General features: G+C 51.9%; 10 protein-coding genes across 10 annotated transcripts; 3 read left to right on the top strand and 7 right to left on the bottom strand.

Annotated features, from left to right (window-relative positions):
• Positions 1–636: 636 nt before the first annotated feature.
• On the bottom strand, positions 637–2538 carry Z520_09729 (uncharacterized protein; the record flags this gene model as incomplete). The annotated part of the gene is made up of 1 exon (XM_016780223.1): positions 637–2538. The coding sequence occupies one exon, from the start codon at positions 2536–2538 to the stop codon at positions 637–639; it is 1902 nt and encodes a 633-aa protein (XP_016628806.1).
• A 527-nt stretch (positions 2539–3065) lies between these two features.
• Positions 3066–5187, bottom strand: Z520_09728 (uncharacterized protein; the record flags this gene model as incomplete). The annotated part of the gene is made up of 2 exons (XM_016780222.1): positions 3066–3738; positions 4259–5187. 2 exons carry the CDS (start codon positions 5185–5187, stop codon positions 3066–3068), a joined length of 1602 nt encoding a protein of 533 aa, XP_016628805.1.
• A 785-nt stretch (positions 5188–5972) lies between these two features.
• Z520_09727 (uncharacterized protein) lies at positions 5973–6989 on the bottom strand (the record flags this gene model as incomplete). The annotated part of the gene is made up of 2 exons (XM_016780221.1): positions 5973–6912; positions 6970–6989. 2 exons carry the CDS (start codon positions 6987–6989, stop codon positions 5973–5975), a joined length of 960 nt encoding a protein of 319 aa, XP_016628804.1.
• A 928-nt stretch (positions 6990–7917) lies between these two features.
• On the top strand, positions 7918–8922 carry Z520_09726 (uncharacterized protein; the record flags this gene model as incomplete). Its single annotated transcript, XM_016780220.1, has 1 exon — positions 7918–8922. One exon carries the CDS (start codon positions 7918–7920, stop codon positions 8920–8922), a length of 1005 nt encoding a protein of 334 aa, XP_016628803.1.
• A 574-nt stretch (positions 8923–9496) lies between these two features.
• On the bottom strand, positions 9497–11379 carry Z520_09725 (uncharacterized protein; the record flags this gene model as incomplete). Its single annotated transcript, XM_016780219.1, has 2 exons — positions 9497–11001; positions 11097–11379. The coding sequence occupies 2 exons, from the start codon at positions 11377–11379 to the stop codon at positions 9497–9499; spliced, it is 1788 nt and encodes a 595-aa protein (XP_016628802.1).
• A 262-nt stretch (positions 11380–11641) lies between these two features.
• Positions 11642–13564, bottom strand: Z520_09724 (uncharacterized protein; the record flags this gene model as incomplete). Its single annotated transcript, XM_016780218.1, has 1 exon — positions 11642–13564. One exon carries the CDS (start codon positions 13562–13564, stop codon positions 11642–11644), a length of 1923 nt encoding a protein of 640 aa, XP_016628801.1.
• Positions 13565–14174: 610 nt separating this feature from the next.
• On the top strand, positions 14175–14599 carry Z520_09723 (uncharacterized protein; the record flags this gene model as incomplete). Its single annotated transcript, XM_016780217.1, has 2 exons — positions 14175–14295; positions 14364–14599. The coding sequence occupies 2 exons, from the start codon at positions 14175–14177 to the stop codon at positions 14597–14599; spliced, it is 357 nt and encodes a 118-aa protein (XP_016628800.1).
• A 974-nt stretch (positions 14600–15573) lies between these two features.
• On the bottom strand, positions 15574–17106 carry Z520_09722 (uncharacterized protein; the record flags this gene model as incomplete). Its single annotated transcript, XM_016780216.1, has 2 exons — positions 15574–16709; positions 16761–17106. The coding sequence occupies 2 exons, from the start codon at positions 17104–17106 to the stop codon at positions 15574–15576; spliced, it is 1482 nt and encodes a 493-aa protein (XP_016628799.1).
• Positions 17107–19466: 2360 nt separating this feature from the next.
• On the bottom strand, positions 19467–20456 carry Z520_09721 (uncharacterized protein; the record flags this gene model as incomplete). Its single annotated transcript, XM_016780215.1, has 3 exons — positions 19467–20059; positions 20120–20257; positions 20312–20456. 3 exons carry the CDS (start codon positions 20454–20456, stop codon positions 19467–19469), a joined length of 876 nt encoding a protein of 291 aa, XP_016628798.1.
• A 579-nt stretch (positions 20457–21035) lies between these two features.
• Z520_09720 (uncharacterized protein) lies at positions 21036–21724 on the top strand (the record flags this gene model as incomplete). Its single annotated transcript, XM_016780214.1, has 3 exons — positions 21036–21104; positions 21180–21594; positions 21645–21724. 3 exons carry the CDS (start codon positions 21036–21038, stop codon positions 21722–21724), a joined length of 564 nt encoding a protein of 187 aa, XP_016628797.1.
• Between the last annotated feature and the right edge of the window lie 817 nt (positions 21725–22541).

The raw sequence follows: 22541 nt of genomic DNA, 5'->3' as shown, positions 1-22541 counted from the left end.
TGAGTGGGTTCGTTCCTTCTCTTCGCATTCTGGTTTCACTGCTCTTACAGGCTGCCCATGATGGTGAGCGACACGAAGCTGGAGGAACTAGGGGCACAGTGAGAGGATCCAAATACGAGGGACATGGTGAAGATTGCGAGAAAGAGACGCTACTGCAAATTGATAGACATTCGCTGCACAGCTGTCTATTTATTTCACATTTACCTCAATCTCATTATGCCGCTTACCAGAAAATGGAGGAACCTTGCCAGACACTAGGTACCCAGGCAATCGGTAGCCTGGTCTCCTTTCATGCTTTGTCGAACAGCTTCCCTCATCGTTGCGGCTAGAAGGACTGCACCGGCTCCAAAGGGCAATAGTCATGACCTCCGACACGAGGTACTTGGAAAAATATCAGCGTCCATTTTGACTCTGTTTTTTGAAGAGAGTTCTCTGTCTGCTCCCTCAACAAGGGTGAATGACAAATCTTCGCTATTCGTATGGTTGAGTTGTTCCATAACTTCAAGTACAAACAACTCCGCATCGAACAGTAAGAGCGTCTACTGTCTTTGCTAATCGAGTTGTGCCTCTTGTTGATCCACCTCGATTGTGCTACTGCGTATTGCAGGCTCGAGTTCTTCATCACAAGAACCGGGGTCAGAATCGATGCGGCCTGTACACAAGGAGGGTCAATGACTCGGGCGGGCTGATTGGCAACCAGTCGCAGATGCCACCCTCCACGCCAGGCATGGTGTAGTAGGCCAGTTCGATGCTCGGCCACTGGCGGTGCATAGATATAAATGCGCTAGGGCGACGCCTGACATCGATTGGTCCGACAACAAGATTCTCGAACGTTGAAGATGGCGGCATCTGGACGGGTGGACTCTCCCAGAGCAGCAGTTCGATGTCGTACTTTGACCAGACCACCAGATCAGCAGTCCAACTTGTCGGAACATGTCGGATGGTGTTCCCGTCGGAGAGTATGAGGGCATCTGGTGCATTCCCAAAGTGGAATGTCCTCTCTGGATCATTCCCATAGTGGAATGTCTTATCTGGATCATAGCACAAATTGACGTTTAGTTGAGCGAGTCCTTGGAACAGGGTCTTCGGATCGAGGTCAAACAGAAAGGCAGTGCCTTGTAAGCAGATTGAAAGCCCAGAAACAGGAAGTTGCACCTGCTCGCATAGCCATAAAAGAAGGCATCTCGCATCAAGTGTGACATTGGTGACGACAAGCTTTTCCAATTTTGGAAGCTTCACCAAACCAAGATCCAACTTTGCATAAAGTGAATGCATCATGTCGAGTGTCAGCCAATGTGGTCGAGGGCAGCATTCTCGCAGCTCACACGCTGTGCTGTGGAACTGTGGCGATTCCCCGGACTGTGATCCGGCTGAAGAGCCATCCTCATTTGGCTCAGGCTCAGGCTCAGGGGAGCTTTCATCTCCTTCTGTTGTGTAAGGATCTTCGAAGAAGTCCGGACCTGGGTCTGTGTAAACCGGCTCGAGAGACAATTCCCGCAGCTCAGGGAACGAGAACATGCCACCGAAAGCATCCTCGAAGTAAAATGGCGGCTGATCCTGACTGCCTGGTAGCCAACCACCCCTGCAGCATTTGAGGCGCAATGAAATGTTCTGAATGGCCGAGTGGTAGACACCATGGATAGTGTATCCATGCATAACTCCTGAGCCTTTCCGCAGAGATCTTCCAGGTTCTGTAATGCGAAACCAACTCTCTCCCCAACATTCAACGGACAAGCTTTTGATGGACGCACAGTGTTGGAGCAGTTTGAATACCTCTATACCAGTGTGCATTATCTGCTTGACTTCGTTGTTCTGAACGTATTCACCGAAGTAATTTACTGTCCACTTGGGCCGCAATCCCCATATAGCATGACCTGGAAGCTCGCGGAGAAGTCCTTGGACGCTCTTCCTCACATAAGGATCAAGACAAGTTGACTCCAAATCGTAGTCGTCTGATATGACACATTCGTAACAGTGGGGAAGGTTTCGAAGGGCTTTTGATATGGGGTTGATAGCTGAAGATCGAAACAGGTCTCTCCTTCTCGAATGCAGCTTAATGTACTCTCGATGCAGGGCGGAAATTTCTGATTGACTCAATCCCTCGAGAAGATTCTGGTACCTGCGCCTCCACACCGGACCGTCGAGACATGCTTCAAGCAATACCAGCGGATTCCAGACAATCCTCCTTACGCAAGGAGCGTAGTTGGAATTGCAAATGCTCCGGAGCCCGGCCCAGGCCTTCTCGTAGCTGTTCAAATAGACGGTGCTGAACAAGTATTGAGCGCCTATCAGAGACCAGTCGCGACACACCAAGCGCATTGTTTTCAGTCCCAAAGTACTCAGTGGCTCAAGAATGCGGTGCCAAATCTCGGCGGGCAAGGTGGGTGGTTGAGACGGCCTCACGGTGCCACCGACACGGTCAGAGACAAGTGATGAATTCTGCGAGGCAGGGTTTGATGTAGCATGAGCAGAAAATGTCAGAAGAGTCTGTCTGAGTCTCTTGCGGCCTTTCTTGGGCACTGTTCCGGAAGCGTCCATCATGACTCTGCCAAAAAAAAAGAGTCCCTTTCAAAGTGCAATAATGGCCGACTTCGCATGAAGAGAAAGGTGAACCAGGTAGTAGATTCTTGAAAATGGAGGTGATGACGGGGCTGCGTACATTCTCTGGTGGCGCCTGCCAGGAGTGCAATCAGTTTACACAGAGCAACAGAGAGACTCGGTACATGAGGCAGGCGCGACTCAGGCTAGTAGTCTCAGCCTCGTTGCGGGTGGGCGAGGCTGCCGCTCCTTGTCCCATGACTCCCACAGCACATCGTGGAGGATATATGATTCGCCTCCAGCAGGTGCCTCTGCCTCTCATATTCCTTGCTGATGCTTTCGACGCCTCCAATGACCACCACGTCACCCAAAATGCCTTGTTAACACAGAGTTTGAGCCGATGTGCCCCTTGAGAGCCTCAGGGCTGGACCACAAGACAGCATTTGATCCAAACACACAAAGGGTCCTGCTTCCTTGTTATTGTCGAGGGATGTTTCTGCGCCCATCCGTTCTTCAATCGCCAATGCTCACAGCTCCATCTCAGGATCCTCAACGGCACCCGCGATCAGAGACTCTTTAGCCAACTTGTCCGCCTCTTTGTTGAAAGTTCTGGGGACATGCCAAAAATAAACCGTGCAGGCCAGAGTATCTTGGACCAAAGTGACCATTTTGCCCAGCAACTGAAAGAGAGCCGAGTTTGTAACAGGGGCCCCGCGATCGGTGCGGAATCCATTTTTCTGCCATTTCCCCATCCATTCAGTCATCCCCTGAACAACATAATTCGAGTCCGTCTTGATTATTACATGGTTCATACCGCAGTCATCGCACAATATACCATCTGGTCCCATAAGCCTCCTGATCCGAGCAAGGGCGACAATGGATGCTACAAGTTCTGCTCGCTGATTCGTCGAGATCTGGCTGGGAAGGCTGGCTCGTTTATTCCCTGATGAGGCGCTTCTAAAGTAGACGCCGATGCCTGCTTTCACATCCGAGTGCTGCTTCCCATTTCCAGAGCAAGCCCCTTCGACGGCAACAACAAGACAGTCTAGGTGCGGCTCTCTCCTATTGGGATCCAGGCAGAGCTCGGAATGGGGACAGACAAGGTAGCTGAAAACTCCCTCGTCACATTCGATTGCTATATCATATGGCTGGAATTCCGCTGGATAATCCCAATGGACGGGATCAAATCTTTCGGCGACACTAATGACAGTGTTGGCACGTGCCGTTTCATGCTCGAGAGCACCTACCTAGGAATTTGGGTACCTAGGTAATTGCTGCGGGCTTTGGTGACCCTTGTTGAGCAGATGCCGGCCATGCTTGGAGCCCTTGGCTTTTACAACAGCAGCCATGAAGAATATCGGGTATTGTTATGATGTACAGGCGGAACGGTGGATCAGAGATACAAGCTCAAACGAAAAGGAGGTTGATGTAGTAAGCTCTACTTAGACTTTGCTTATCATCGATCTGACCGTACGAGAACGCAACCCCGGACACGTACCCCTGCCAGGCGGCCAAAATCGGCATGGATGCTTTGTCCAGAAGGGCTCATAAGTTATTATTACTTGAAAAATGGACGGTTCAGACTGTCTATACTTGCCAGTGTTCTCTCGAACTTCTGGATGTAAGTCTTGTTTTCCCAAGACCGCTTTAACCTGAGATACCTAGACCTATCCGTTGATCGGTTCGCAAAGCGTATCATTCAACATATCGTTCCACAAACTCCCCTCCCCAACCCTTCAACTCTACCTTGAGGAGATCTCCTTTCTCTACCTCCTCCCTCCTCTCACAGAGCTCATCAACGTTCCAATTGCCCCACACGAACCTACCTTTGAGGAAATTCGCATCACTCTCTGCCTTGGCCGCGGCCCAGACACACCAGGAAGCAGGTAGCCGCACGTCATCCTTCGCCATGTTTCGCTGTCCCTTTCTTGCCATTGCGGTAGGAATTTCACCCGGTTGGAGATTGAACACTATGAGATCATCGGGATGTTCGTCTTGGAGGTAGCAAAAGATGTGAAGAGCTGCGAGTTTCGAGGCAGCATAGGCGGAGAAGGTGGGTATCACGGGGGGAGGCAGGTGAGCAGCGCCCGAAGAGATGTTGATTATGATGGGCTTAGGAACAGGCGGGTTCTGCGCTGACGCCGATTGAGGTTGAGCTGCTGAATGCGTTTTCAAGAATGCCTTGATAACCACGAGAGCGCCTTTGGCATTCGTCTCGAAGCATTGCCAATAATCATCCAGGTCTGATTGGGCAATGACTGAGTGGCTATCCACGTAACCTGCATTGGAGACAAGTACATCGATTCCGCCTAACTTCTGGACGGTCTGACCAAAAGCGTCCTCCATGGCGCTTGCGGATGTCACGTCGGCTTGAAAGACCAGACACTGGAAGTCCCGGTTACTTTCAGCCTGTGCTGCTTCCTCGATCTCGACCTTCGCAGAGTCAAGCGTGGATTTGGTCCGACCTGTGATGACAACGGCCCTTGCCTTCGCCTGGGCAAAGGCGATTGCCGTTGCTTTGCCAATTCCAGTTGCGCCGCCGGTAATGAAAACAGTCTTTCCCTGAGCGGATAGAGAAGGTTGACGAGGGTCAATCGCAGCGTAGGGCGAGTGATGCCATGTTTTGGTGAAGGAGGGAAACTTCGACATAGTGCTTTGACGGCAATAAGGTTGCAGACCTTGGTTTGTCTCTTCCTGAAAGACGGCAGATCACGCTGTGTCTCCTGAAGCGGTTGTACCGATAGGACTTTCTTTATCGAATACTTGGAGCATTTTGCGAAGGTGTGGTCTGCTTTTATACTCGAGCTGGTGAATAGATAGACAACAGAACTGTCGTTCAGTTGATGTGTTGAGCTAGAGTTCCACAAGAGGAAATGTTCTTGGCCGAGCTTTGTCAGAGTATAACGGTGTCGGAAATCAGTCAAAGCGAGAAGCACCAATGACAACGGCTTCTATGGTAGTATACCCTGATTACGGTGAGAGAATCTGCATATAGACCGTGACGACCATGTCCGATTACCGCTGGGGTTGAATACTTTGGGCTGGGACATTCCGGCATTTCATCGTTCGGACGTGAGCCAGTAAGCCAAAGCGACGAGTAAGCCAGCCTTAGAACGACCGCAGCCCATCGCCTCCCCAGACAGGAAGACATATGATAGGCCACCTGTACCCCGTGTTGTTGTTCGACCGACGACAGGTGTTGGATTATGAGTGCTCATTTTAGCGGCGTCGACACATTCCCCGCAAATCGCATTGATGGGGGAAGTAAGCCATATGATGAGCGTGCGAAGTTAGTATCGGTGCCATCTGCGCAAGATGTCAATCTTGCTGCACTCAACTCTCGCCAGAATGACCACAATGGTCGGTCAAATGCTCCTCCATCCGGAAGACGTAGGCGTAGAATGTTTTGGATGAAGCGTCGGATGACGTTGTGACTATTTGTGTCGGGCGTTTGCAGGGATCGAAAACCCTCGAGTCATGAAATCGCCGTCTCTCCTGGCTTTCTCGTCTGAATGCTTCGAGTACAGGGAGCTGATGTTCTCGTTCTCACGCCGTCTCTTCTTCCTTGCTTCTTCCTCTTCCAAGACTCGGGCAGTGAGACTGGCGGTTGTGGCATTCTTAATCCCATGGGGCAAGTTGGGCGTCGAGGTTCCTGGGTGGGTTGTCGCAGGACGAGAGGCGTTAGACGGCAATGATTTCTCCTGCCCATTTGTCCTGGTTGCTTGCACTTCCGAAGTATTTTGCACTTGTTCCAACTTGTCACTACCATTTGCCTTCCGCTTTTTGCTCCCGCTGGCTTTTTTCAAGGAATGCGAGAGTCCCAGAGAGCGCAAGGCTTCTATCCGCTCGATTACGAGCGCCTTGTCTTTCTCAGTGCTCGGAAGAATGGGTATGATGTCTCTTTCTTCGTATGGAGTGCCGCACTGGACGCATTTTCCCTCGCTCTTCATCTCTTTGATGGCCTCTTGTGAAAAAGCATGGCCGCAGGGTACGAGGTAGACTGCCTTGACATTCGGACCGAGCTCCTTGGATGTGACGGGGCAGATCCATCGGTCCGACCTGGTCTTCTCATCATGTTCTGTTTCAAATTGCACTTCGACCACATCCTTCAGACTGTTGATGCGGCCTTGGATGAATTTCTCGTACTCTGGCTTGTCCACAGAGCTAGCTTCGGCGGGTAAGAGAAACTGAATGATGGCGTCCTTGTTGTAGAGGTCGCCTGAGTAATCTGAGACGATAGGCTTCCTGAGGGGCTTGTGGGAGACTGGACAGGTGGACCAACGGTGAGCGAGGTGCTCTTTTTGCTTGTCTTTTAGTTCGGTGGCTGTTGGGTTCCGCGCCGCTTCCTTGACGAGCTCACGTCGTGTAGGAATACTGTCCACTGTCAGCAATCTGTACATCAATGTCTCAGGACAACAGGAATCGACTCACCTTCCTCCGTCATTGCCCATGATGGTGAATAAGTCCGGGTGGATGTGCTGCGTAAGGGAACAAACTCGAGTTGTAAAGATGGACAGCCTTACGCGTGGTTTGTTAGTGGGAGGCGACAATTTCTCCGCAGCCATTTAGCCTTCCCGCCTTCCCCTCTCTCCTACCAGCCGAGCAGCGTCTCTATGCGCCACTCATACCAACAACATCGCAGCCAAGCACGAGTAGGGGCCGCACAAAGCAGCTTGCTGAGGCTTGGGTGAGATACTGAACGTACTCCCACTTGCTCCGTGGCATCGCCTGCGTCGTTTACCCTCCTCCTCAGAGGTGATATATCAGGCTACCAGTGTTTAAGATGAATGCCCAGCAACAACTACAACACTACTCGTACTTGGCCATCTCTCACAAAGCAGCCACTCTCTTGGTCCACCTTGGCGACACATCCTATCGCGACCTCGCAGCGTTCCAACCCACCATGTCGATGCCCAATCCAAGGCACTTCCACACATACAGTAAGTCTGAGATGAGTGGTCCAGCTTGCAACTCGGGATCACCCCCACGAGCGCAAGTCTACGTTATATCCGATTCGGACCCTTGAACGGCGTGGCATGTGGGGAGCCGCTATCGATTACGACGGGTTTAGCGGAGATGAAGCCAACCAACTCCATGACGAGGAGAATGGATAAAGAGTTTTCAAGCGACTAAGGGTTCAATTCGCCCTCTAGCTGGCGCCAGGAACAGGTTAATGACGTGCTTACCTCGCCCATTTTCTGATACAAGGGCGACTATCTCTGCCATGACGGACTTTTGACCGACAACTGCCGAAGCTTATCAGAAGGTATAAAGAGTTCGATGCTGCTCAGTAAAACAAATCTTTTTAGACCAGTTCAGCCACAGCTAATCCACCCGTCCAAAATCTTCAGAAACCGTTATCATCACATACCCAACAATATGAGAGTTCTCTTGACAGGCGGTTCCGGCTTTATCGCCGCCCATTGCGTCGACTACCTGCTTCAGCATGGCCACTCCGTCGTCTTCACCGTACGATCACCGGAAAAGGGCCAAAAGATCTTGAGGAATCAGCCTGGTCAACCAAAGGACAAACTCAGCTACGTGATCGTCGGCGACATCGCGCAAGAAAACGCCTTCGACGAGGCCGTCAAATCAGATCCGCCCTTCGAAGGCGTCCTGCACACCGCGTCGCCATTCCACTTCAATGTCACGGATCCCAAGAAAGATCTGTTGGATCCTGCCATCATTGGCACCACTGGAATTCTCAAGGCTGTCAAGAAATATGCACCTACTGTCAAGCGAGTAGTCATCACCAGTTCCTTTGCAGCAATCATCAACCCCAAGTCGCACGAGAAGGTCTACAGCGAGAAGAGCTGGAACCCGGTCACCGAGGAGGAAGCCACCAAGGATCCCGCAACTACATACCGCGCGTCAAAGACGTTCGCTGAGCGGGCGGCGTGGGAGTTTGTCGAGAAAGAAAAGCCCAACTTTGACATCGCGACCATCAATCCACCCCTCGTCCTTGGTCCGGTTGTGCACTACCTCAACTCCCTCGAGACTATCAACACTTCCAACGAACGGATCAGAAACATGATCCAAGGCCGGACGAAGGATACCGGTCTCCCTCCTACAGGCGCCTATCTCTGGATCGACGTTCGGGACGTTGCACTCGCTCACGTCAAAGCCCTGGAAATCCCCGAAGCGGGCGGCAAACGCTTCTTCACCACAGCGGGCCTCTACTCCAACGCCGACATCGCACATATCATCAAGCAACACTTCCCAGATCTGGCTAGCAAGCTCCCAGACAAGCTTGTGAGTGACATGCCGTCAGATATCTATCAGTACGACAACTCGAGATCGAAGGAAATCCTGGGGTTGAAGTACCGAAGTTTGGAGGACAGTGTTATCGACACTGTCAAGTCCTTACTCGCAGTCGGTGCTTAGAGCTGCAGCTTACGCCCACAGACTCGAGTAAGAGCGAGCATCGAGTGTGGTCCCAGGGATGGAAGCGCCGGGTTGTCTCCAGGTCTTGGGTGTAGAAGCCCAAGCAGAGACGGCTCACATTCAATGCATTCGCGGAACAAGAGTCACAAAGAACAGAAGGGACTAGATGACTAGACGACTAGACGATCGTCCCCATAGAAGGTAGCGGTGGAGTGCTCACAAGAACAATAAGGCCAACACAAAGACCTGATAGACTCTATACTAGACAATTAGACAAATTTGGAAGAAAGATCATGGAGACCGGGCGACCACTTTTTCCTCCATGCACTCATGTTCACACCCTTTCGATGGTCTCCATTTTGCTTGCGCCGTAGAGGAGAGATGATCTAAGCCCCAACCCCATCTTCCATGTCTTTTCACATTCCTCAGAACTCTCCCCCCACCCAGACCCCCTTTCTCTCGGCGGATGCCCGGCCCCCCGCGCGGGGGCGATGGTGGTTTGATATCAAAGAAAATAACGCCCACAACGTGCAAAGAGAACCATACACTGTAATTACCCCTGCGTCTGACTCCTTTACGATAAGCCCTCTGTTTCCTTGGTACTCCGGCCACTTTCCTCCTGGCTGCTGGGACGCTCGCCCTTTTCCTCGTCCCGATTTGTTGTCTTTTCGGCGTTCTTGTTCCTCTTATCTGATTTCGTCGGGACCTTGGTTTTGCCCAGCCCCAAACTCGCCACAAAGGCACCAGCGCCGCATCCCACGGCGAGGTAGAATGTTTGTGTGATCGCGTCGTTGTACGCCAGGAGCACGCCGTTCCTGACTCCGGCGTTGTGTGTCCCAGCGGGGAGATTGGCGAGGTAGTTCGTGGCGCCGGTGTTGATTACGTCCTGTGCGTTGACGCCGGGTGCGTGAGTGCGCAAGGCGGGACGGAGGAGGTTCAGGAAGGTGGTTTGACCGAGACTGAGGAACAGCGCGGCGCCGAAGGTCTGGGAGAATGCCACGGTGGCCGTTGCGACGGGGATCATGGCAGGTGAAACGGTGGACTGGACGGCTTGGATGGGCTGCTGCATCGTGAAGCCTCGACCCACGCCGTTGAGGACCTGATACCCAATGTACTTCCCCGCGTCTGTATGCACACCGAGTGTACTGGCTAGCCCTGCTGCGACTGTAACCAAGGTGGAACCGGTTGCAGCCAGCGGTGCCAGATAGCCGAACCGGGACGTCAAGGCGCCAGCAAGGACTGCGCTGAAGATCTGCAGCCCAAAAGTTGGGAGGATGTAGACTGCACTCATGGTTGGGCTGGCAGATTTGATCACTTGAAACCACAAAGGCAGGTAATACACGTAGAGCAATATGCCCCCGAACTGCAATGCAGCGTTGAGCAAACTGCTGTAAATGACTCGCTTCCGTATCAGCGATAGTGGAATCATGGCAGACTCTCCCTGACGGTACTCCCAAGCGAAGAAGCCTAGGAATGCCCCTGCCGACCCGCAGAATAGTCCGATGATCGTAGCGGACGACCATGAATACGTGGTTCCACCCCACTCCAGAGCGAGAAGAAGCATGACGCATGCTGGCGCAAAAACAACAAATCCAGTAATGTCGAAGTCGTGAATCACATCTCGGAATGTCCAATTTGTCTTGCGAGCCTTGTATGCCGGGAAACGGATGAACATTGTCGCCACTATGGTCACTGCGCCGACGGGAAGGTTGATCCAAAAGCACCAGCGCCACGAGACATGCTCGGTTAAGGCACCACCAATCAGTGGCGCTATGAGTTGTCCAGCACCAGCGAAAGACATGAGGAGTCCCATCATGGTAGGTCGGACAGAAGGAGAAGCCGCGACAGCAATGATGGTGAGGGTCCCGTTCATCAGACCCGACGCCCCCATCCCAGCGACTGCTCGCCCAACCACCAACATTGTGCTAGACGAGGCGAGGGCGCAGATTAAGGATCCCAATTCGAAAACGGCGACAAAACCAAGAAAGGCGCGCTTGAGTGAGAAGTATGTGAACACTTTTCCGGTGAGAGGTTGCAAAGATGCATTTGTTATCATGTATGCTGCAGGGTACCAGCCGACTGCCAATGTCTGTTAGCTTGTCTCGAGAAGCTTCCTCATCTGACAACAGATCCTGCAGAGGGCTATCGCCTTGTGTCAAAGAGGGATGACTCACTGTCAGCAATGGTATGGAAGTGATCTGTAATCTTTGGAATGGCAGTAGCAAGGATCGAGGCATCGAGCGTAACGAGTAATATGACGAGCAAGAGGGAGCCGCCCAGAAGTGTTAACGGCCGTGTCGCCAGATATTTATGTTCCTCATCGGCCTTGGGAGAAGAACTCTGAAACGACTCTGCATTTTCATCGCTGCCAGCAGGCTGAGTGGTAATAGTTGTTGAAGCAGTGACCGAATCAGGGGTTGAGGCTTCAGCTCGTTCCTTCATTTTGACGGACGCCATGTTCGAAACAACTGATTGCTGAGGAGAGGGAGTAGAAAACCCAGATGTTCAAAGGAGAATATGGCAATGCGATGTTTATAATTGTCCGGATCAGTGAGTGCGGCCAGTGGATCAATGCCCCCTGCTTTACACTCCGTATCCGGTCCCACCATATTCAACGTAAAAGATCGAGGCTAATGTGGTCAGTCGGAGTTTACGGCCTGAAAGAGAGGGTTGTATCCATGGAAGCGATACCAGCTGGGTGTCTTTGCTCTCCACGAGACTAAAATTGTATGTTGGCGTTCCAATCAGCTGTGAGGTCTGGCCAGATGCTGTCTTCAAAGCCCCCGAATAACTCCTCCATAGGCATGTTTTCTGGAAGGGCACCAGTTTCAAGACTTGAAGCGGAGATGCTGGCTTCTGCGTTGAGCTTGCTCGCGTACCACTTCTTGCAAAGGCGCATTTTCTCTGCGAATAAGCTGAAGCGGGTTGCAACTGCATTACTTGCTGGCGTGTCCCCAGAGGAAAGGCTTTGGTGGGATACGGTTTCCAGCTTTTGCACCAACCGGTCTACAGTCGACGGGAAGTTCATTTCAGAGTCCCTAACCGATTGCAGATCCCATCCGTCGAGGACAAGGAACGACATCTTGGCCAGAACAACCAAGGCATGAACGAGATTCAGCCAGAACGAGAAAGTCAAGTTGGGCACATACCGCCAAGGGATGGCCTCTAAGCTGTCAAAAAATTGACTAATATGACTTAAACAGGCATGTAATGCTTCGGCACGGTGATATGCCCTTTCCACCTGGACTGCGAATATGGTTTCGTAGAGGCAGAGATAAGCACTCTGGATTTGCATCTGGAAGAGATTGTTTCCCGCAAGACTGGAAGGTATGCTCTCCTGGTATTGCTGGAGGTCTCTTTCAAGACATCTCATGAGACTTTGGAGAGGCACATTTGATGTTGTCATCAAGCCGAGGGAGGGAGAATATACTTCTATGACCCGATGCAATCGGACCAATTGAACAGCATAGATATCAGAGGGATACTCGGCTGCTGCGACAAGAGCATTGCAACAATCTTCTAGGTGTTGCGTCCAGCTCATGGGATCCGATCTTCGAAAGCAGGACGAAAAATGTCCAGAAAGGTAGTAGACTCCAAGTAGGGCTCGTCGGTCGTCAAAGGTCTGGACACCGTTGTTAACTAACTTGCCGTGAAACATCTCCGCAGCGTCAACCACCATACCGATCGGAGCCAATACCGCAGGCTGCTTAGGTCGATTCAGCCCGAGGTCTGTGGCCATGGCAGTTGCCAAATGTAGAAGGTTCATCACCTGGGGATTGTTGTGGTTGTAGTACTGAAACCAGGAGCAGAACACCAAGAGCCCTTGTAGGAGGTCAAGAGACTTCTCCCCCTTCATCAGGATGTGCTCTCCGATGTACCTCATCAAGTCGTCTGCCAGCTGCCTTAGTAGTGGCGGGTCAGCTTGAGCAGCGGCAGTGATGCAAGTCCGGAAAAGGAACCGTTTCTCTTCCCGAAGAGAAACAGCCGTTGCCTGAGGTGGAATCACCACAAAAGGGAAATGGATATTCATCTGTGTGCGGAAGTCACTGAACAACTTTTCTTCCAACACTGGAGCCAGAGTCACTCGAAAGTGGCCGCCTGCATTTACACCAGCGGGTTCCACAAGTTTCATAGTTTTTCCGCAGCAGATTGCATGAGTTGCGGTGGATTGAGCCTGGATGGTCTCGGCGTTGTTGTTGCGCCCACCTGTAGGTGGTGTTAACGTTGGAGTCAGGAGCGAGGCTGACCATAGTCCATTCGGGTCACCAGAACCGCTTTCCGAAATAGGAGGATGAGCAGGTTGGGAGTGTTGAGAACTACCACTTGGAGCAGCGACAGGATCAAGCCGTGCAGGTGGAGGGCCATCATTGGATGTCAAGAGGTTCGTCAGCGTATTGATCTTCTCCTCCAACTGTGCCACGCGGGTTGGTTTTCCGTTGTTGCGCCGTTTGCGTGGCAGCGGCGCCGGAGTCGTGCAGGGTTTGCCCAGGCGGTGGCATCGTACACAGATGGAGTTGATAGACCCTTCCAGTGGAACGCATTTCGCCTTGATCTGTACACAAGGCCGACAGGCCCGGTTCGCTCTCAAACCCGGCGTGTCAGTAGGAGGCGGAGACGACGGAAGCTCGGCGTTGGCTGCCATGATTTCACAAAAGGATGGCCCAACTGTATATGGCAGCTGATGGCGTTATTCTTGACAACGACGAGCATGTCAAGCTCAGAAAAGGTGGTGTTTAACCAGCCCTTTCCCCCTTCTGCCTTCACGTCAATTTCCAGCAAGTTATCGAAAACACAATGGACATTAGTTCAGACCCATTTGCCATATACTAGATAGCAAGCAGCAGGAAAACAGAGCCTCTGGGACCAAGTGTGACCAGCGTGTGGCTTTCTTCGACACCAGGACTTCTTTCACCATCCGGAGTCCGTGTCTGCCTCCGGGTCCGGTCCCTGCATATCACGGTGGGCCATACGCATTGCGACTTGAGACAGCCTGGAGGTCTTTTCGGTCGCTAGCACCAGATAGCTGGTTTTATCGCTCTTGACGAATGATCTGATGCTGCGCGGTGGGTTTCAAGGTTTTCATCAACTGGTTATATTGTAGCTGAGGAAGGGGCATCTCCGCTGGCGAAGAATGCGGCATGGTCTGACGGCAAAGGCAGATTGCAACAGTGGGGAGATTTTACCCGTCGAGGCCGTTTCGATGGAACGAATACGCCAGAAATGATGCGTTGGCCTAGACGCTGCGGTGGAAAATGGCACTGTCTGACAAAGCTACTTTCGGCCACCAAGAGCCCATCGTTGATAAAGCCTTCCGCCCTTCCTCGGTCACAACCATTACGAGTTTTCCATCGTCTATCTCTAACCGTGTAGTTGGTACGGTTCTAAAATCAGACTCAGTACACGAGGAATCACCGATCGGAACAAGCTATCGAGAATGGCAGACTCTCCCATTGAATTGCCTGATGGGCGCTTGGTCTGCTCGGCCCATAAGCTTACCGTTTGCGGCAAATGCTGTGTAGACTACAGCTTCATGGACGAAATCCTCGAAGACGACGATAAGGAAGAGTCAGACGGAGACGTGATGCTGACCGAGGAGGAGATGAAGGCTTTCAGAGAGCGTCTGATAGCCAAAAAGGGTGCGACATTCTTCCTTCAAAACCTCAGCACCCATCACTGACGGACACGGACCCCAAGGATGCGCGTGCTTTTTGCCTCTCCCGGGATCTGGATGCAAGAACTGCGACCCTGAGCTAAAAGAGAAAAAGAAGACGAAGACCGACGAAACCAGCTCAGGGTCTAATACGAAGAAAACAAAAGCAGGGAAGAAATAAATAGGACGAAGCTGAGCTATATGATGGTACGGTGTATAGCAAATGGGTGGATTGTTTGTGGATAAGGAGAATAAGCTAAAGAGAGCGAAGAAGGTGAGAAGGTCGCGATGCTGTTAGAGGAAGTGCCGTACAAGTAGGCCGGCGGAGATGGGGAGCCAGGAAGAGGGAAAGATAGGAGAAGGGAGCAGACGAGGAAGCGGGGCGACCAAATAGTCCTTATTTGGGAGAATAAAGTGATAGGGGAGAACGTACCTAGGTACCTAGTAGGTAGTCAACGGAAAGGTGGTGAAGGATGCATGTTCGGGGCCTTCACATATGTACATATATACATTAGATACACATCTGATGTATTCTGTACAGATGTGCCTTCCGACAGTGACTCGGGGACCTCATCATGCATGGCAGCACCCCTTGGGGACTTAGCATAGTTGGGACGAATACTTGGTAGCCCCTCAATATGTCCTCCCTCCAATGATTGATATGCTTCGATTATTCAGGCATGTTTCAATGAGACTAGAGGGCTCGAGAGGAGCCCGTAATTTCTATTCTACCGAATTAGACCGAGATGATGCGGTTTGCGGCCACCGAGAGAAGTGCCGGCAGGAATTAAATGCGACGCCTCGCCTCTGTAAGACATATTTGACCGTCAGCCTACGCATTTCTTGAACAAGACCGCAAAGGACAAGATTACTTTGATCTCTTTCAAGGAGTAATTTCTCATTTCGTATTTTCATAAGTTTACTACATTCTACCTTGCTGGTCGCGAGTACTTTGGCAGATAATTGTTCACACAGGGCCATCTCGGCCACTGCAGGTTCATTTACAGGGAGATGAAGACAGACTTCAGCTCGGTCCAATAATCCGTCGCATACTTGCTCAGTTCGCGGCCGTCACCGCTCTGCTTGAAGCCACCAAACGGCATGTCAATGGCCATTGTCGGGCTCGTGCAGTTGACACCCACCGACCCAGCCTCGAGAGCCTTTGCCACACGCAGAGCACGCGAGATATCCTTGGTGAAAACACTTGCGTACAGTCCGTATTCGGTGTCGTTGGCGCGCTTCAGCACCTCCTCTTCGTCGGTGAAAGTGTTGATGCACACGACAGGTCCAAAGATCTCTTCCTTCATGACCTTGGAGTCTTCAGGGGCGTTGGCAATGATGGTGGGCTCGATGAAGTAGCCGGTTGCGCCTTCCCGGCCACCGCCAATGGGGATATCGAGACCTTGCTCCTTTGCATAGTTGAGGTAGCCCATCACGCGGTCAAATTGGATCTTGTCAGCCTGAGGTCCTCGTCGGGTGCCAGCGACCGTGGCATCGCCAGACACGCCCATCTGGACCATGGCGGTTTTCATGCCTTCCATGAATTTATCGGCAATATTGGCATGCACGTATACCCTGGAGCTGGCGATGCAGGCCTGGCCTGAGTTGGCGAGGATGGAGAAAGCCGAGGCGGGAACAGCCTTTGCCAGGTCAGCATCGTCGAAGATGATCAGCGGGCTCTTTCCTCCCAGCTCTAGCGTGACGTTCTTCAGGTTGGACTCGGCGGCAGCTTTCTTGACTGCTCGTCCAGCGATGACTGAACCGGTGAAGGAAACCTTTCGAATGTCCATGTGCTTGGCAATGGCCTCACCGCAAGGTCTTCCATAGCCGCTGAGAATGTTCAAGACACCCTTGGGCAGACCGATTTCCTGGCAGAGTCTGCCGATGACGAGCGAAGAGAGGGGTGATTTCTCCGAGGACTTGAGGACCAAAGTGTTGCCGGTAGCCAGAGCAGGACCGACTTTGTTGATGAGCATGAGGAGAGGGACGTTCCAGGGGATAATTCCGCCGCAGACACCAAAAGGTTGACGGAAAGTGATGTTGACCATGTCCTTGGTGTTCAGGGACGAGTCGCCTTGGACATCAAGGGCTTTACCGGCCAAGTATCTCAGAATCTGAACACCGACGTGGCCGAAGACTGGAAAGGATTAGTTCGTGCAACTGATATGGAGGAAGTCGACAAACTCACAGTCACCAATGTAGGGCTTGCCCATGCTGATGGCCTCTAGGTAACCGATTTCCTCTAGGTTCTTCTCGATGGCATCGGCCAACTTTTCGAGATATCCTTGTCTCTCAGTGGCAGAAAGGGCCGACCAGGCAGGGAATGCCGCCTTGGCCGCCTTGACCGCTTCGTCAACATCCTCGGCGCCAGCTTCATAGACTGAAGCCGCAAACTTCTCGTTGTTCGGATTGATGATATCGAACTTCTTCCCTGACTTGGAAGGAACGAACTCTCCATTGATAAAGAGGCGGTCTTCGATGTGCTTTGGCTTGTATCCCTGCGTGGGAGCATCGGTAGTCGCTGAAGGAGCCATTTTGCTGCGTGGACTCTGTAAGATTGAAACTTCTTGTACGGGCGGGCTTTGATCAACGGCGACTGATTCACGGCAGTTTACTGAAGAGCTTGTTAAACGGTGACCAAGACACCAGGGCAAGAGATGGTTTTATATATGCACAAACGTGAGGCACGATCCATGGTCAGCGCCAATGAGACCTCGAAGACACAGCAACCCAAGGCCACGAGCACCGCTAATGAACGATCACGTATGCAACCCCCTCTGAAACTGCATTCCGTATCGCTGCGTCAGGCCGACTGCATCAGTATCAAGCTTCTTTGGATTTGGATTGCACCCCGCTGTGGTCGACGATGGCCGGCTGCGGCAAATCAACAGGCGAGATGGCCGTTCGCCCCTCCTGGGCCGCGTTGGTTCAAAGGACGCTTGATGTGGAGGTTCTTTCGAGACGGAAATACGAATGCATAATACCTAGGTAGGTAGCAGTCGATGCAGGGCTCCATTCCCGCTACCCCACCAATACTCGGTGACTTTGGATAGCTAAATCAACAGGTTTACGAGGAGCCCAGCCCCCAAAGCCCCCCCCCCCCAAATGTGGAAAAGTCTTTGTTCTGGGAAGGTGTTCAGCAATCCCTGTCGAGTAAGCAGTAGCGCAAGATGGTGGGCCTGACGAGGCTTTGGGGTCCTCGTTCAGTGCTGACAGCTCTTGAGGCGACTGGGACAACCAGAGTCGGATCGACGAATGCCTTGTTTGGATGTCAAATCATGAGAGCGAGAGAAGTGTGCGACAGAAATGAAAGCTGTTCATTGGAGTTGCGACAAAAGAAAAGAGGCAAAGAGAGGCACGACAAATGCACCACCAGAGCTCAGAACTCAAGTCCTCCTCCCCAGCTTCCACCAGTGGTCCATCACTAACGACTCCGTCCCGAGGCACAGGCCTTGAAACCTGGAATTTCTCCTACTTAGTAATTCGTGCTGTCCCTTTTAATGGATCTATTCGACCCCAAAGTGTCCACCAAACCGGCTCAGCTAGGTTGCTAGGCACTCGCATGCAGGTGAAGGACGGTTAGTACCTCGTAAGAGTTTATCTAAACGGACCCTGTCACTCCGGATTGTGCAACCCGAGCCCCGCCACAGCTGACTGATTTACCTGGAGACATTTTTTACTTGAGCACAAGTCGAATCCTGGTGGCACACCCCGCTTGGGATTACGAACTATAAAGTGAGATTCTCCTCGTGCTTTTGTGCGGAGTGACACAAAATTTGCCTTCTTACCAAGCACAATACCACTGCATTGCCACGTCTTGGTGCTCGTCCATGATCATAGGGCGGCGGATGGAGGCGAGGGTAGGTACGAGCACTACCTAGGTACACGAGGTACCCACCAGAATAGCCGGAAATGGAAAATGCTGTTGGATATCGCTTGGCCCATTCGCTATCTTAGGTACTAGCATGTACCCTTAGACCTACCTGTATTCCGCGGCTCCAAGTGAAAGATGGGATCCTCGCTACACGTAGCCTAGGAGGGGGCCTGAATGTGCCATCGTGCAGTTCAACAATGACTGTGATTTTGGGTTCAGCTTGGCTCGATCCTTCGATAGATGCGGTGTACTAGTAAGATAGCGGTGTCGTTTTAATAACGCACCTTTGGAGCATCGGGTGCCCTTTTTCGCAGGCGAACACAGCCTCTGCCAGGATACCTAGTAATGAGGTCCTTCTGTCCTCTCGGGCTGGCTGTTGCTGGGGTGATCCTTTCTGCATCCCCGGCGGCCGTTCCTGGGTCAAGCGGCGACGGCATTCGACGAGAACCCCGTCCTCGTGGAGACTGGGGAAAGGGGGCTGATAATATCCATGTTTGAGAACGAGCGGTGCTTTCCATCCTCGTATTATCGCCTTGATATGGCAGCTGCTTAACCCCGGGGGGTTTATCCGGAGTTACCGATTAGGGGGAACAAGCTGCAGTGATATTATTCACACCAAGCGTGGCTCCTCACGTCAGCATGGAGTCTATGAACTCTGAAGAATAGCGGGCAACGAGACACTGGGATGTGAGTACCTCGTACTCGGTATCTGTACCGAATCCCGACTAGTACGACGTAGAGGGAGTGCATACCTCAACTAGATGCCGCTAGCTGGACTCCTAGTTCACACAATGCGGCCGCGTGCAGTTCGGACTTAAGTTAGGAGACATAGTGGTCGAATACTGGGAAGGTCGTCGACAGGTGTCGATGGGCTTTTACCTGTTCAGCCTTGTACTTTGCCCCTATACCCATTTCTATTAGTCCACTTTCCTAAATGTACTATACACAAACCCCATATTCAGCTCTTGTTAATCTCTAGGCTGATTTCACTCTGTTGTGTCGAGTCCGTTGTTGCTGGATTCATGAGTTTGTCCACTCAGCTTTTTTCTTCTCCGCAAAGGCCTTCATCCCAATTTTTTGATCTTGACTTCCGAACAGACTGTGGAAGATGCGTCGTTCGTACTCGACACCCTCTCGAACCCCAAGGTCTTGACTCTTGTTAACAACCTCCTTGGCTGCGATGACCGCGACACGACTGTAACTGGCGATCTTCTCGGCTGTGTTCAGAGCACCCTCAAGGACCTCTTTGTTGCCCCCCTCGAAGGCTTTGGCAGCTAGACCATGTTTCTCGGCCTCCTCGCCGCTGAAGTTGTTGCCCGTGAGAATAAGTTCCATGGCTTTGCTCTTTCCTATGGCCGCGGTGAGGCGTTGAGATCCTCCGGCGCCTGGTATGGTGCCGAGCTTGATCTCAGGTTGGCCAAAATTTGCAGTCTTGGTGCAGTAGAGAATATCGCACATCATAGCGAGCTCGCAACCACCCCCAAGAGCATGCCCGGATACTGCTGCAATGACCGGTTTTCGCAAGGTCATCATGTAGGACCAGGGAGCAATGAAATTATTGACATAGGCATCGGAGAAGGTCAGGGGAGCCATTTCTTTGATATCTGCGCCGGCTGTTCACAATCCGTCAGTGCCTGAACAAAGTATTGCAGATATGTGTGTTTTGTCTTTACCTGCGAATGCTTTGTCGCTTCCTGTCAAAACAATAGCACCGATGTCCTTGTCCTCTTCATATTTCTTGAGAGCATCATTTAATTCGACAAACAAAGCACTAGAGAGGGCGTTCAGCGCCTTTGGACGATTGAGTGTGACTAGAATGGTCAGACTGCACTCTCTCGCGGACGCAAATATAGGTTAAGGCGTACTGAGCCCAACACCTGGTCTGGGTGACGACACGAGAATATTTTCATAGCTGCTTGAAGTGGATTGAAATCGGACCAGCCGTGGAAGGGTTCGTGGTGCAGCTGAAAGGGCGGCCGCAGGCCGTGAGAGTAACCTCAGAGAAGGCATTGTGAGGATTGTTGGTACCTAGGTATGCAATGTCGGGGAGATCACAAAGATCTCGAGGAGTGACGCTTTACCTCGTACATATTGCAAGTGAAGCATTGAAGGAGCTTCACGCACCGCCGACGACAGCCGCAATTCTCGTGTTCGTCCTCGGCTGCTTCTCCGCAGGTTGCACACGCAGGCTGGTCGGATCCCCGACGTTTCGCCGCACGGGGTCACGGAATGGAATAATAGAATAATCCGAGACCTAGGCGTGCCCGCTAGCCACACTGCAGTTTGAGGCGCAGTTTGACTTTGCCCTGCGATCAGGAACCTCCACTCTAAACGTTTTGTGAAAGGCTGCCACGAGCGAAAAACACGACGTGGCTTCAACAAACTAGACTCCCTATCCTCAACACTTTACCACATTGTCTTCTCGTTGTTTGTCGCCTAATATCGCGCTTGTTCGCACGGGAAGTTTTGTTCCTCGTTGCACTGACAGTTTCCCTACCTGCGCACGTTTTCGATACCTCGTCCTTTGCAGCACTGAAGCGCATGCGCAGACCCTATATCTCCTCATCCCTACCAACAAGCGCTGCCACTATGGACGGGCCGGAGCCGGACACAACCCCCTTCGATGCCATAAGTACACAGAGCAACAAGCTCCTGAGGGTATGAGAATGAGAAGACACTCCCAGTACAAGGAGGCACAAAAAGAGATAGGCTGCTAACGGAGATCTTGTAAAGCAATACCAAAGTTACCTCGACAAATCAACCCCCTATGTTGCCTACCGATGGTCGGCAACCGCCGTGCTCCTCCTTCTCTTCTTCCTCCGCATCATCGTCGCTCAGGGCTGGTACATTGTCGCCTATTGTCTGGGCATATACCTGCTCAACCTCTTCCTCGCGTTCCTTCAGCCAAAATTTGATCCCAGTCTGTCGCAGGACGAGGGCCTCGAAGATGGCGAGGGCTCATCTTTGCCCACCAAGAATGATGATGAGTTCAGACCATTCATCAGAAGACTACCAGAGTTCAAGTTCTGGCATTCTGCGACAAGAGCCATCACGATCAGCTTTCTCTGCAGCTGGTTCGAAATCTTCAACCTGCCAGTCTTTTGGCCTGTGCTTGTCATGTACTGGCTAATCCTCTTCTCCCTGACTAGTGAGTTGATTCATCTTTCCTAGGCGAGCGTTATCACTGACCATCCAAAGTGAGACGGCAGATCCAACATATGATCAAGTACCGTTACGTTCCTTTTTCGTTCGGAAAGGCCAAATACCCGGGCAAATAATGAATGGCGACATTTCGTGTGGATGGTTTTCTCGCGTACTCTTTCATATCTCAGCAGACATTCAAAGAGGGGTTCAAGTATTATGGGAGATATATGCTGCAGGAATGTACAGTGCAGCTTCAGCGTTTGCGGCCACTGCGACCCAGAGCTCTCAACCATGTGTGGCTAGGTATTCAGCGACATGACCTCTTCGCCGATTGGACAGAAGACGAATATCACGAATAGACGGGCATGTATGCGGCCGATATGCTCGTGCTTTCCGTTCATTGCAGCAGTTAAGACAGGATTCCCTCCTTCGGTTTGTGTCGTGCCTACCGGAGTCCTTGGGTCATGCAGGAGATGCAACCCTGTTGCGACCCAACCGCAGCTTCAAATACTCCTTCCTATTCTTTCATTCAGCCCTCCTCACGCTCGCATCTCTCGTTTTCGACATACCAGATTCGTTGGCACATCTGTTTATCTTCTACAGTTAAGTCGACCAGGTGTTGAAAGGTTCTTGTTCATTATTCTCCTTTGCCCACTCTTGTTCGACCGAAGGCGGTCGTCATCGCGCAACACGCCCATTCAGAGCCCTGATCAAGATATGAGCCACCTCATCTCGTTGACCCGGCCCTCACCATCGTCTGGGTACGTCCTTGACCCTGAGGGTTACCTGAATAGTCTCAACAAGAGCCAGCAATATGTGAGATACGACATCATCCCATTGCGTAATCTATCGACAGAACACTCGGTTGTTGTTCGAGCAACCCTCCGCAACCAGTCTGGCAGAAGCATTGAGCTGAGTAATGGGTCAATCTTACCTGCCTCGCTGGTCCTT

Source organism: Fonsecaea multimorphosa (assembly GCF_000836435.1).
Source record: "Fonsecaea multimorphosa CBS 102226 unplaced genomic scaffold supercont1.25, whole genome shotgun sequence".
In the NCBI taxonomy this organism is placed as follows: Eukaryota; Fungi; Ascomycota; class Eurotiomycetes; order Chaetothyriales; family Herpotrichiellaceae; genus Fonsecaea; species Fonsecaea multimorphosa.
Note: the sequence above shows the minus strand (reverse complement) of the source record. Positions and strands in the feature narration are given on the sequence as shown.